The 14,422-nt window shown below is 44.4% G+C and overlaps 1 protein-coding gene across 3 annotated transcripts in view; it reads left to right on the top strand.

Annotated features, from left to right (window-relative positions):
• The window catches only part of SLC10A6 (solute carrier family 10 member 6), a 62,922-nt gene that overhangs the window by 15,655 nt on the left and 32,845 nt on the right, over positions 1 to 14,422 (top strand). For 2 of the 3 annotated variants that reach the window (XM_070372656.1, XM_070372655.1), the window contains exons 3-4: positions 8,885 to 9,065; positions 9,173 to 9,693. In XM_070372656.1, the coding sequence (XP_070228757.1) occupies positions 9,293 to 9,693 (401 nt within the window). In that variant the 5' untranslated portion in view covers positions 8,885 to 9,065; positions 9,173 to 9,292. Of the gene's footprint in view, positions 1 to 8,508; positions 9,066 to 9,172; positions 9,694 to 14,422 lie in introns of those variants that run through there. The other variant, XM_005907756.2, reaches the window with a different exon arrangement.

Below are 14,422 nucleotides of genomic sequence, written 5' to 3'. Positions count from 1 at the left end.
CCCACCACTTCGTTTACTGCTCTCAGGTCTTGTACCATCTTGTATTCCCCATTTGGCTTAACAACTGGTAGAGTAGGAGTGTTGTACAGAGACAGCAGAGCACCAAGAGGCCGTGCCTTAGGAATTTATCTATGAGGGGTTGTAAACCTTTCTTCATTTCCAGCTTTATAGGATATTGTCTGTTGTTAGGATAGGCAGTTTCTGGCCTGAGGCTAATTCTTACAGGTTGGGTGTTTACGGCCCTTCCAGGGGTTCCTTTGTCCCATACTAAAGCGTCTACTGCCTATAGTATATGGCTGGAAGTAGAATCTTGCTCTTCTGGCTGGTGTGTCTTAGAGTCAAGAGGTGTGTCTTAAAGTCAAGATAAGGGGCTGCTTAGGACGTTTTAACCAGAGAGTGACCCCGAGGGAGCTCAGAAGGTCCTTTCCCAGGAGTGGGGTAGGACACTGAGGCACAACTGAAAAGTCATGTAAAATCAACCGCTGCTCAGATTGGCAAGTGAGAGGCCCAGTAAAGTCATAAGCGCTTGGCTTTCTGTCGACACCGGTCACAGTACAGTTTTTGGAGAAAAGAGGTCCAGTGTGAGAAATTAAGACAGAGTAAGTGGCTTCCATATCAGTTAGGAAATTGATTTTCATATCTGTCACATCAAGGACTATCCCAGGCTCCTCAATGGATATAGATGTCTTATTGGGGGTAGCTACCAGAATCCCCAGGCCACCTCAGTCCTATGGCATGGCCATCTCGGGATCGGGAGCACCCTGCTTCCCTGCAGGACTGGGGGCACTCCCTCTTCCAGTGATCTGTTTGTTTGCATGTTGGCCATGGCCCCGGGAGTTCTTTCTGGCAATCTCAGCGGCCTGTTGGCTTGTATTTTAGCATTCTCTCTTGTTGGTCTTATCTCCAAATGGATAATCAGACTTTCCTAGCCCCCTTGGGTTGTTCTGAGGTCACAAGGCATGACTGCCAGCAACAACTATTAATTTTGCATGAACCCTGGCCTGTCTTTCTTTATGTTGGGTTCTATCCTTCTCTGAGCTTGATCTTGATTATTAGAAACCCAAAGGTCACATCTAAGAGCTGGGGGATGGGCGTTTGTGGGCCAAACTGTAACTTTTGGAGCTTCTGCCTAATATTAGGGGTGGCCTGGCTCAGCAAGGACTGACCTTCAGCAGAGGAGGGGGTCTGTGTTAGTATATTTCCTTAAATGGCTCTGTAAGCCACCCATGAAAGAGGGCTGGATTTTCTCTTTTTTTCTTAGGTCACTTCTTTAACCTTTTCATAGTTAACTGACTTTTTAATATGCTTTCTCATCCTTTCTAATACACACTGGATCATGTACTTCCTGGTTTCTATTCCCTCCTGGGAATTATAATTCCAAGAGAGGCTTTTCGGGGTTACTCAGACAGGGATCTATACAGCCTTGTTCTGGATTCCCGTTGTAACTTAAAAGGGAAACATTCACCGTGTCCAGAACCCTTGATGTCCTGTGAATAGAGGACCAGGGTGTCCCTCAAATTCCTTGCAGCAGGAAGCCCCTTAGGTGGCACCAACCTTGACTTCCTCAGCCTGCCACTGAAGACTGGATTGCATCTCCCACTGCTGAGGCCACTGCACGGGTAGGAATAACCACTGAGTGATCTTAAGCTATTCTTATACGAACTCTTAAAATGAATTTGGCTGATGGAAAATAAAGTTTCTGGAAAAAAAAATTCCAAGAGGGTTCCTGATTTGAGACTGCTTCTCCACCCATAGCATAATGTTCGGGTTGGTCTTTGGCAAGCTGGTCAGCCTACCCCTGGGCTGCTTCCAGATTCTCCATTTTCCCTCATGGGTATAATCAGGTAGATAGGACTCCCCGAACATCCTCCCAAGTTAGATCATAGACCAGCCTTAGGACATGAAACCCTTCAAGAAACTTACTAGGGTCTTCAGTTTCTGTGTGCATTGGACTAAGTCAGTTAAAGAGAAAGGCACATGTAATCTGATTGGCCCTTTGCCATTCGCCACTTCCCTAAGAGGGGCACACTTCCCCTTATCCTGGGCGATAGGAAGCTCCACTGCGAGTTACCCCAGAGGGCCTAGTCTCTCTTTCTTGGGGTAACAATGTATGGTGGGACATTGGGAAGGTGGAGTTTGGGTCAGTCAGAGGGACCAGGAGAAGTAGGTGGCTCCAGAGATGCAGAGATACTGTCAGAAGTAGGAGGAGCTCAGTTTTCCCCCTGAAAGATAAAGAGAGCTGAGAAGAGGATCATCTAAAATGTCAAGAGAGTCTTCTGCTGGTTCCCAGGCTTTGAATTACAAGAGTTGTATAGGGCAGGGTTTGGGTAAAGGATCATGAAAGCCTTTATAGAGAACCTGACCTCACCCCATTTTCCCATCCTGTGGCAAAGATCCAGTTGCAGAATGGTATTGTAATCGAGAGACCAAGTTTCAGGCCATTTTTCTACATTTCCCAACTTAAACAAGGCCAAGCCCTGTTACAGTAGAATTTTAAGTTTTTCCTTTTTTGGCCCATCCATTAAAATATTTCCAATTCTTAAGGATATACTGCAGAGGTGTCTCTTCTGGCTTGGAGGGGGATTCTCCCATGTTGAGAAACCTCCAGCAAAGAATGAGACAGCACTCTGAGAATGGAATCCAGTGTCCCAGGAACAGTTAACAGGAGGCTTTAACCTGAAGGAGTTCTGGGTGTCCCTGAAATTCCCTTTGAACTTGATGGGGGTCTAGGCATCCTCTATTCACCCACTGATTGCCGACCAGACGTGTCTGGCCTTCCTTGTGACTTTGTGCGAAGCTCCTCCAGCACAGCCAGAGAAGGGCTTTTGAACCAGTTCAGACTGGTTGCCTGGACTTTCCTTAGGAAGGATCCATTATCTATAGAGTTTATGTCCTGTGATAAGTCTTCCTGTGCTGGGGTGTATTCCTCGTGACTGACTGAGCATCTATGATGTTTATGATTTGGGATTCTGGGTAGCAGCCAGTCTGGTAGGCTGTCCATAATAGGATATATAGACTGCCAAGGCCTGGAGTGAAGAGACCTGATAGATGCAAAGAAGAACCCTTGAGGAAATCGGAGTTGGGCACAATGGAAGATGGCACGGGGTTCAAGCTTGAGGGCTGAAAGGCAGAGAAATTCTCAAAGTAGATTTCTGGGCATTGAGTGAGGTGAGGGACTAGACAACAGAAGAACCCCAAATCATTTTCTCTGTCTTCCTGGCAGCTGAGATACAATTAAGAATCATCTATCGATTTTGTCTGACATAGACAGCACCAATTGTGACTGTGGCAGGGATGCAGTTAAGGAATGATATCTAGGAAATCCTTCCCTAGAAGAGCACAGCAATAAGGAGTGAGAAAGAGACTTTGTTGTGGGAGTAAAGTGGAAAAGAAAACTGTAGTGGAGGGTTCCATATAGGACAGTGAGAGAGACCCCTCAGGCTCCCGCACTGTTGGAAATCACAAATAATTTGTGATGGTTTCATGGTGGAAATCACATGGTTTCCACCATGTCTCAGAGGACAGCATCAGCTATCACCCAAGCATTGTTTGAATCAGCATGGCCTGGGGAAATTAGCCTGCCACCCCCATGTTGGGGGGTACCCGTAATGCTGTGAACGGGCAGAGATTATGCCCTTGGGTCTTGAAAGCAAAGTGAAGAGTGAGAATCAGAAAGCAAGAGCAAAAGTTAGGGGCCTCAAGCCGCAGCTCAGCAACGCCTGTGATTTACTTTGACTTTCTAAATTCCCAGATTTTGGTACCAAATGTGATCTCAGGTGGTCTTGTCCTGCAGCAGCCTGAAGCCGGGATGGGTTTCTCTGCCAGAGACTGAGGCTGGGTCGCAGCAGTGAGAGCACCAGGTCCTGGCCACTAGATCAGTGGTCAGAGACAAGGCCCTGACTCCTTGCTTTCAGTTCAGTTCAATTGCTCGGTCATGTCTGACTCTTTGCAAACCCATGGACTGCAGCATGCCAGGCTTCCCTGTCCCTCACTAACTCCCGGAGCTTTCTCAGACTCATGTCCATCAAGTCGGTGATGCCATCCTAACATCTCATCCTCTGTCCCTTTCTCCTCCCGCTTTCAGTCTTGCCCAGCATCAGGGTAGTTTCCAATGAGTCAGTTCTTCACATCAGGTGGCCAAAGAATTGGAGTTTCAGCTTCAGCATCAGTCCTTCCAATGAATATTCAGGATTGACTTCCTTTAGGATGAACTGGTTGGGTCTCCTTGTGGTCCAAGGGACTCTCAAGAGTCTTCTCCAACACCACAGTTCAAAAGCATCAGTTCTTCAGCACTCAGCTTTTTTATAGTCCAACTTTTACATCCACACGTGATTACTGGAAAAACCATAGCTTTGACTAGATGGATCTTTGTTGGCAAAGTAATGTCTCTGCTTTTTAATATGCTGTCTAGGTTGGTCGTAACGTTTCTTCCAAGGAGCAACGTCTTTTGATTTCATGGCTGCAGTCACCATCTGCAGTTATTTTGGAGCCAAAGAAAATAAAGTCTGTCCCTGTTTTCATTGTTTCCCCATCTATTTGCCATGAAGTGATGGGACCACATGCCATGATCTTAGTTTTCTGAATGTTGAGTTTTAAACCAACTTTTTCACTCTCCTCTTTCACTTTCATCAAGAGGCTCTTTAGTTCTTCTTCACTTTCAGCCATAAGGGTGATGTCATCTGCTTATCTGAGGTTATTGATATTCCTTCTGGCAATCTTGATTCCAGCTTGTGCTTCATCTAGCCTGGCATTTCTCATGATGTACTCTGCATATAAGTTAAATAAGTAGGGTGACAGTATACAGCCTTGACGTACTCCTTTCCAGATTTGGAACCAGTGTGTTGTTCCATGTCCAGTTCTAACTGTTGCTTCTTGACCTGCATACAGAGTTCTCATGAGGCAGGTCAGGTGGTCTGGTATTCCCATCTCTTTAACAGTTTTCCAGTTTGTTGTGATCCACACTGTCAAAGGCTTTGGCATAGTCAATAAAGCAGAAGTAGATGTTTTTCTGGGACTCACTTGCTTTTTTGGTGATCCAGCAGATGTTGGCAATTTGATCTCTAGTTCCTCTGCCTTTTATAAATCCAGCTTGAACATCTGGAAGTTCATGGATCACATACTGTTGAAGTCTGGCTTGGAGAATTTTGAGCATTAATTTGCTAGCATGTGAGATGAGTACAATTGTACAGTAGTTTGAACATTCTTTGGCATTGCCTTTATTTGGGATTGGAATGAAAACTGACCTTTTCCAGTCCTGTGGCCACTGCTGAGTTTTCCAAATTTGCTAGCATATTGAGTTCAGCACTTTCACAGTGCCATCTTTCAGGATTTGAAATAGCTCAACTGGAATTCCATCACCTCCACTAGCTTTGTTTGTAGTGATGCTTCCTAAGGCCCACTTGACTTCACATTCCAGGATGTCTGGCTCTAGGTGAGTGATCACACCATCGTGGTTATCTGGGTCATGAAGATCTTTTTTGTACAGTTCTTCTGTGTATTCTTGCCACCTCTTAATATCTTCTGCTTATGTTAGGTCCATACCATTTCTGTCTTCTATTGAGCCCATCTTTGCATGAAATGTTGCCTTGGTATCTCTAATTTTCTTGAAGAGATCTTTAGTCTTTCCCATTCTATTGTTTTTCTCTAATGCTTTGCATTGATCACTTAGGAAGGCTTTCTTATCTCTCCTTGCTGTTCTTTGGAACTCTGCATTCAAATGGGTATATCTTTCCTTTTCTCCTTGGCTTTGCAGAAAAGAATTCCCACAAAGACAGAAGTAGTGAAACCAGAAAAGTGTTTATTTAGGAGGAAAAAGAGTATAGTACCTGTAGATAGACTTGGGTGGACTCAGAGAGAGAGTTGAGCCCTTGTGGTAGTTTGAATCACTTTTATGGGGCATTTCTTCTGACTTTTTCTTTGGCCAGTCACTTTGATTTGCCTGGGTCAGAGTTCATATTTGGTATATCTCAGGATCTTCACATATCTCTTGGCCAAGATGGATTCCACCAAAGAGGCCTATGCATAATTAGCATCACTTAACATCAGTCCCCTTTTGACCTCCAAGGAGTCTTTCTGCGCATGTGTAGACAGGGAGGTCTCCTGACTTTGAGAAGGAGAAATATGTGGTCTCTTATCTTCTGTCTGGGCAGGGCTCAGCCTCCTCCCTGATTGTCCTGCTATTTTCATCTTGGCCCATCTACTTCCTGCCTCAGGATGTTTTGAATAAGTTGGTTCTACCAAGGCCAGTGGGTCCTCTGTCACTGCCACCTTGCACACATCATGGTGGTGCCCAAGCTTGGCCTCTCAAGGCTACTTCTTTTCCAGCTGCATTCATGTACTCACTCACCGTGTCCTTTATCACCTTGTGACATCTCTCCCAAGACAACTGGGTCCAGAGGAACTTGTCACCAGTCCAGACACCCCTTTCTTGGTGTGTAATTAGACTTTAATAACTATTCCTGTCAATGGACCTCCGTTGGAATCATCCAACTGAATTACATTTGAGAAATTCTGATAACACTATATTTTAAAAGGCAAGTGGCCAAGGTCACCTTCGCCTTTGGAGACTACTTAAGTTTACTTTGCAAATTTAGCCCCCTCCTCAGGGCTTCCCTGTGGCTGAGACGGTAAAGATTCTGCCTACAATTCAGGAGGCTCGGGTTCATTCAATCCCTGGGTCAAGAAGGGAATGGCAACACACTCCAGTATTCTTGCCCGGAGAATTCCATGGGCAGAGGAGCCTGGCAGGCTACAGCCCAAGGGGTGGCAAAGAGTCAGATACAACTGAGCAACTCACATTTCATTTCATTTTCCAGCTATTAGAGCTGAGTAGCAAAACCAATCACTATTGGGTATGGCTTACTAAACTTAAATTTGTATAACTAAGAAGAGTTGTTCAAGTGATTCTTTCAGTAAGAAAGGTCTACCAAGGGACTTTTTAACATTATCCAAACAGAAATAATCTGATACTTTCTTACTCAGATGGTAAAGCATCTGCCTGCAATGCGGGAGACCCGGGTTCGATCCCTGTGTTGGGAAGATCTCCTGGAGAAGGAAATGGCAACCCACTCCAGTACTCTTGCCTGGAGAATCCATGGATGGAGGAGCCTGGTAGGCTACAGTCCATGGGGTCTCAAAGAGTCGGACACGACTGAGTGGCTTCACTTTCACTTTCACTTTCTTACTAAATAAAGTTTAAAAATGTTTTGCTTCACCAGACACAGCCACATAAGTGCAAATAACCTAGCATGTTTCTGTCACTTTATTGTTGAGTCGCTCAGTTGTGTCTGACTCTTTGGTGACCCCATGGACTGCAGCCCACCAGGCTCCTCTGTCCTTGGGGTTTCCCAGGCAAGAATACTGGAGTGGGTTTCCATTTCCTCTTCCAGGGGATCTTCCTGACCCAGGGATTGAACTTGCATTTCCTGCTTGGCAGGTGGATTCTTTCCATTGAGCCACCTGGGAAACCCCCTGTCACTTAGTCGGTCCTCAAAAAAATGTTAATTCTTTCCTTCCTCCATTCCGCTTCAGCTTTACCACACCTTAACATCTTTCAGCTGAGAACACCAGCTTTCCAGAGACCTAACCCACTCCTAAATATCCATTTCTCTGCTTGTGAGTGAAAGTCACTCAGTCGTGTCCAACTCTTTGCTACCCCATGGACTATACAGTCCATGGAATTCTCCAGGCCAGAATAATGGAGTGGGCAGCCTTTCCCTTTTCCAGGGGATCTTCCCAACCCAGGGATCAAACCCAGGTCTCCCTCATTGCAGGCAGATTCTTTACCAGCTGAGCCACAAGGGAAGCCCATTTCTTTGCTTGACTCTGAATAAACACGATGCAGATGGTTCTGGGTTGTCTCCTGACAAGCTCACCAAGCTTGCTGTAGATGTTAGCTTGTTCTTGGGCATAAAACAAGACCTGTGAATGGCCTCCAGCAAGGTTCTCCCTTCAGAGCTGCTTTTGGGGTGTAGGTTGCCTGAGTGAGTTTATACTTCTTGCAAATAGATTTCATTTCACATTTGTATTCAGCTTGTTTTTGTATACAGCAAGCATGCCCAGAACATTTTGTCATGGAAAGTAATTTGCTAATCTAGAAATAAACAATGCAGAGCTAGTGTCACTCTGAAGACACGTGGGACCATTTATAAAGTGTTCCCTGTCCTCAGCCTCTGTGCCACAAATATACTTCCTGCTTTCAGTGAGAAAGGGTGTGGTGTCTGCTGTTTTGGAGCCTTAGTTTCATGGGACCGTTCTTTTCTCGCCTGGTTTTGCCAACAAAACATGTGATTGTGTGGTTAAGACACACAGAGAGGCCCCAGGCCGTTGCGGTCACAGGCTGACCTCAGACTCTTGTCTCAAGCCTTCCCCAGACAAGCTCTTTATCACATTTCATTGCTGAATTCCCAGACCTCACCTCAAGACCCAGGGGTGGGGCTTCTCAAAGCCGACTCTATTCTCCGAAGGAGAGTGACATTTCCCTTGAATTATTTTGGGTTCAGATCAGAAATGAGTTTCCACATGTTTCACGAGACCCACCGGGTGCTTAACACCGTATTACTCTCAGCGGCGTTTAACCATTGGTTTTAGACACGCATTCTAGTAGAAACAGAAAGAAGAAAAAGTGACTAATTCCAAAGCTCTCTTGAAATGATCCTTATTCCCTCCTGACATTTCTTAAACTGGCCTTCTTTTGTTTTAATTTCTTCAACAGCAAGTGAAAGTGTTAGTCACTCTGTTGTGTCCACCTCTTTGTGACTCCATGGACTGTAGCCCGCCAGGCTCCTCTATGCTCCTCATAGAATTCTCTAGGCTGAAGTATTTTGCTCATGCTACGAAGTGTGGCTTTGGCTTAGCTGCCTTTGTTTTTTTTCTTTTCCCCCAGAGTTAGCCTTTCTCTCTGCAAAACATTGCATCCTGGCTCTTGGAAATCCCCACTGAATCTGGAGGAATTATGTCTTGCCAACCAGCCTGCTTTCCTGGAACCCAGCGTGATTGCTGACAGCACACCGGTTGCTCCACTTGACAGTCAGTTTGCTTGTCTCATTTCACGTGAATGTTCACCGGTAAGTATCCGTAAATGTGGAAAGCCTTCCTTTCCACAGTTTATTATGTTTCTTGGCCATGATAATTACTTTTATAATACCACTTGTGAATAAATTGACCAAATTAGGATGAATCACCTGGCTGGCCCTTGGCTCCTGGAATGATCCTCCACGTGTGACTTGGTGACATTATTAAAAATACAGCAGGATAGACCTGCCCAGGCATTACAGCAGGAGGTTCATTTGTGATGCTGCCTTACGGAGATAAGGAGATGAGAGCAAATTGTTCCAGCGGCTTGGCCTGCCTGGCCAACAGTTCGGAGGAGGAGCTGCCGGAGGGGCTGAAGGCGTTCGGGAACCTGGACCTCGTATTCACAGTGGTGTCGGCCCTGATGATCGGCCTGCTGATGTTCTCCTTGGGATGCTCTGTGGAGGTCCAGAAGCTCTGGGGACACATCAGGAGACCCTGGGGCATCGCTGTGGGAATGCTCTGCCAGTTTGGGCTCATGCCTCTCATCGCCTATCTCCTGATCATCAGCTTCTCCCTGAAGCCACTCCAAGCTATAGCTGTCCTCATCATGGGGTGTTGCCCAGGGGGAACTGTCTCAAACATTTTCACCTTCTGGGTGGATGGAGATATGGATCTCAGGTAAGTTACATGAGGGAAGCTCAGCTGTCTTCCCCTGCTTGGGGTGGGTGTTGGAGGCTTGCGCGGTTGTGTTAAACACTCTGCCAATCTAGATAGAGTTTCCAGTGGGAAACATTTTACAGAGACTTGTTCAGTCCCAGAAGGACTTTCATCTTTTTTACCCCCTTGATTTTTGGCCACACCACACAGCATGTGGGATCTTAGTTCCCGGACCTGAGATGGAACCCATACCCCCTGCAGTGGAAGTGGGGAGTCTAAGCCCTTAAACCACCAGGGAAGTCCCCAGGACTTTCCTTTTTGAACTTAAAATTAACTTTGCTGTGACTGTCCTCTGTTTTACTGGCAACTTTTCTGAGTTATTCTTTTCAGAGTAAAGGGGCTGGGCTCATACACAGTAGTGAAGTCATGTCTCCGCCTCACCCAGTGGCCCTTCCTAGGCGTGAACTCATTCTCACCCACACTGATGGCTTTAACAACAGTCCTAATTTCACAATAGGCTCAGACTCCCAGGAAGCTAAGGATAGTTGGTTGCTATTGTAGTGGGGATGATGGTGGTGTCCGCACAAGCAGAATGAGGGCCTCGTGACCCTAATGAGCACCTAGTTTATGAGATCAGTATTTTGGGGGATTGGATAAGGGTGCTTCAGGGGTATCCTGCTTTAAGAGGCCTGTTGAGTTGACTTGCGGAGTAACACAAAGACTTTTATGACTAAAGCTTTTTTGTGGCTTTGCAGATGCTTAGCATTCACTACTAGAATCTCATTCCTTTCATTTTGGTCAATGACCCTGATCCCAGTTACAGTGTAGCTGAAAACCCGTGGGGAGACATCAGGCTTTATCATTCATTTACATTTTAATGAAAATGAATTAATCACATATATTTTGGAGTACTTGTTCCGATGAGGGGAAAAAAAGGGCATTTGAGGAAAGGATGGAATCACAATTATAAAAATGAAAGGGCTACAAAGCAGTGGTCGTTCTAGAATCTTTGCTTACTTATGAACAAGCTGTTTCACCTTTTGCCCCGGGGAAGACCTACTTATAAATTTAAATCTTTGTTCGGTATGTATGCCATTTAGTTGAAATTTAGTATACAATGAATGAATGAATCAGGTGGTGACTTTGCTGGGAGTTGACGTTAGTGAGTCAGCTGCAGCTATGGGTTTCTAGTTTCCTGCATGTGCTCAATGTTTAGCATATGGAACTTATTTCACCTATAAATTTTAATGGGTTCATGCCAAGCAGACCAATAATTAATTTTCATATGGTTATGTTTTTAGTTACCCACTTATCAAAGATTTAAAGTGAATCACTTGCCTCGCTCATTTAAACCCTCCCCCCTCAATGTGCACTGCTAATTGAAATTCAATAAAGCTGACATTAACATAATAATTGGAAAATGATAAATATTCTTTACACAAAGTTTATATAACAGTGATAACTTCCAGGGACTGCAAGTTTTGGGCAAGAAAAAGGACACATACTTATTAAGTACCCTGAACAGGCACAGGACTGATGCTTTCACGCATGCTCTTTCTCTTCTTTTTTGGCCCTCAAAACAACCTTGTAAATGACCGTTTATAATTCTGAATTTTATGGCTGAGAAAATTGTGTCTCAGATTGGTTAAGTAGATTGCCAAATGCTACACATTGAATATGGCAAAATTCAGATTTAAAGTCACAGCTGTTTCTCATCAGTCTGCAATTTGGGCACTTTCTTCAATGCTATTTATTAGCACAACTAGATCTTCTGAGTATGAGCATAAATCTTTAAAAATATTTTTTTATTGAAGTATAGTTCCTTTACAATGTTGTGTTAGTTTCTGCTGTACAGCAAAGTGAGTCAGCTATATGTTTACCTAAATCACCACTTTTTCGAATTTCCTTCCCATTTAGGCCACTTAGAGCACTTTAGGTCATTTAGAGCATTGAGTAGTGTTCCCTGTGCTCTACAGTTCATTCTCTTTAGTTATCTATTTTATACATCGTAGTGTATATTAATCCCAATCTCCCAATCCGTCCTAAACCCCCTTCTTTCCTGCTTGGTGTCTGTACCTTTGTTTGCTACATCTGTGTCTCTTTGTCTGCTTTGCAAACATGTTCACCTATACTCAGAGAAGGCAGTGGCGCCCCACTCCAGTACTCTTGCCTGGAAAATCGCATGGATGGAGGAGCCTGGTGGCTGCAGTCCGTGGGGTCGCAAAGCGTCGGACACGACTGAGCGACTTCACTTTCACCTGTCCTATTTTGCTAAACTCCACATATATGTGTTAATACAGTATTTGTTTTTTCTCTTTCCAACTTACTTCACTCTGTGTGACTGTCTCTAGGTCCATCCATCTCTCTGCAAATGGCACAATTTTGTTCCTTTTTGTGGCTGAGTAGTACTCTTGCCTGGAAAATCCCATGGATGGAGGAGCCTGGTAAGCTGCGGTCCAGGGGGTCGCTAAGAGTCAGACACGACTGAGCGACTTCACTTTCACTTTTCACTTTCATGCACTGGAGAAGGAAATGGCAACCCACTCCAGTGTTCTTGCCTGGAGAATCCCAGGGACGGGGGAGCCTGGTGGGCTGCCGTCTCTGGGGTCGCACAGAGTCGGACACGACTGAAGCGACTTAGCAGCTTAGCAGCAGTATTCCATAGTATATATGTACCACATCTTCTTTATCCATTCCTCTGTTGATGGACATTTAGGTAGGAGCATACATCTTTAAACAGTGTTCTTAAATACCTCTGGGAAAGAGAACATTTATCTTCATCTCTTATTAGCCAACATTATAATAAAAGCACCAATAATAGGAAGTCTGTAAAATGTAATGCTCATTTTACTTTGCTTAATTAGCTTTTAACTTCGGTCAAATTAACCTATAAGCCTCATTTGTAAAATGGGGTTAAAATTACCTATTCCCCATGAGACTGTATTTTAAGCAGGAAATATATATGGAGGGTGCCAGGGACATAGTAGGTACACAGTAAATATTAGCTACTTTCCCCTTTTTCTTATAAAATTTTGATTTCAAGCCTCACAAACAAAAAAACAAAACAAAAATCAAGTAAAAAAAATTTAAATTCAAAGAAATGAAAATTTTAAATGGGGACTAAATACTAGATTTTCAAAAGCTTATAGATACAAGAGTAAGAAATCTTAATTTTATGTAAAAATTATAAATTAGAAGCTCAGTATTATTGACTGAAACAGTATCCAAGTTCATTGCTTTTCTTACTTGACTACCAACAAAAATAACTTTTAACAAAACTCAGTAGACAATCATTGATAGGAATTCTGTTTTTCATACTGGATGAAATCTAAGAGCATTTAGTCTAGCATCTGGTAGCTCAGATGGTAAAGAATCCATCTGCAATGAAGGAGACCCAGGTTTGATCCCTCGGTTGGGAAGATCCTTTGGAGAAGAGCATGGCCACACCTTCCAGTCTTCTTGTCTGGAGAAGTCCGTGGACAGAGGAGCCTGGTGGCTGAAGTCCGGGAGGTTGCAGAGTCAGACACAACTGAGTTTCTGTATTCTTGAGTGTCTGATGCTGACCGCAGTCCTCTTCCCAGTCACCTGGGGTCATCATCTTGGCAGTCCCCTGTGACTCCGTCCATGCTTCTCTTCCTCCGTTCAGTCCTGTGGCTCGTACTGTAGCCCAGCCTCTTGGCGTCACGCAGAGCTTGGCTTCCCATCTCTCCACTGTCATCACCTCTATTCAGGCCCCACAGTTCCTTTCTTGGCCAGTTGCAGCACCTTCACAATGTACTCTCTGCCTTCCATCATGGTTTTGTAGTAAGTGGTTAAGATATGTTAAGAATGTACTCATGCCTCCATCATGGTTTTGTAGTAAGTGGTTAAGATAGGCTCTGAGATTTGACTGCTTGTCTTTATATCCTGACTTGGGACCTCTTTTTTATAACTAGAAATCATAGTAGTTCCTTTGTGGTATTGTGAGGAGAAAAGGAATATATACATATAAAGGCTTTTCAACACCTGCTAAATTGAATAGAACCTAATTCAAGTCTAATGGACTTCTGTAGGTTTATTTCCCATTAACCCCTTAAGCATAGCTGGTCTGTAGTAAGAATGGACTGCTAATTGTTCTTTAAACATATCCCACACATAAAAAAATTTTTTTTAATTTATTTATTTAGCTGTGCCTGGTCCTTTTGCAGCACGTGGGATCTTTAGTTGCAGCATTTGGGATCCAGTTCTCCAGTTCAGTTCAGTAGCTCAGTCGTGTCTGACTCTGTGACCCCATGAACTGCAGCACTCCAGGCCTCCCTGTCCATCACCAGCTCCCAGAGTTTACCCAAACTCTGGGTAAACTCAATGTCCATTGAGTCGGTGATGCCATCCAACCAGCTCATCCTCTGTCATCCCCTTCTCCTCCTGCCCTCAATCTTTCCCAGCATCAGGGTCTTTTCAAATGAGTCAGCTCTTTGCATCAGGTGGCCAAAGAATTGGAGTTTCAGCTTCAACATCAGTCCTTCCAATGAACACCCAGGACTGATCTCCATTAGGATGGACTGGTTGGATCTCCTTGCGGTCCAAGGGACTCTCAAGAGTCTTCTCCAACACCACAGTTCAAAAGCATCAATTCTTCGGCGCTCAGCTTTCTTTATAGTCCAACTCTCATATCCATACATGACCACTGGAAAACCCATAGCCTTGACTAGATGGACCTTTGTTGGCAAAGTAATGTCTCTGCTTTTTAATATGCTGTCTATGTTGGTCA

The sequence above is a fragment of the Bos mutus genome, chromosome 6 (assembly GCF_027580195.1).
Source record: "Bos mutus isolate GX-2022 chromosome 6, NWIPB_WYAK_1.1, whole genome shotgun sequence".
NCBI classification, from domain to species: Eukaryota; Metazoa; Chordata; class Mammalia; order Artiodactyla; family Bovidae; genus Bos; species Bos mutus.
The sequence above is the reverse complement of the archived record's forward strand: the minus strand, read 5'-3'. Positions and strand labels throughout refer to the sequence as shown.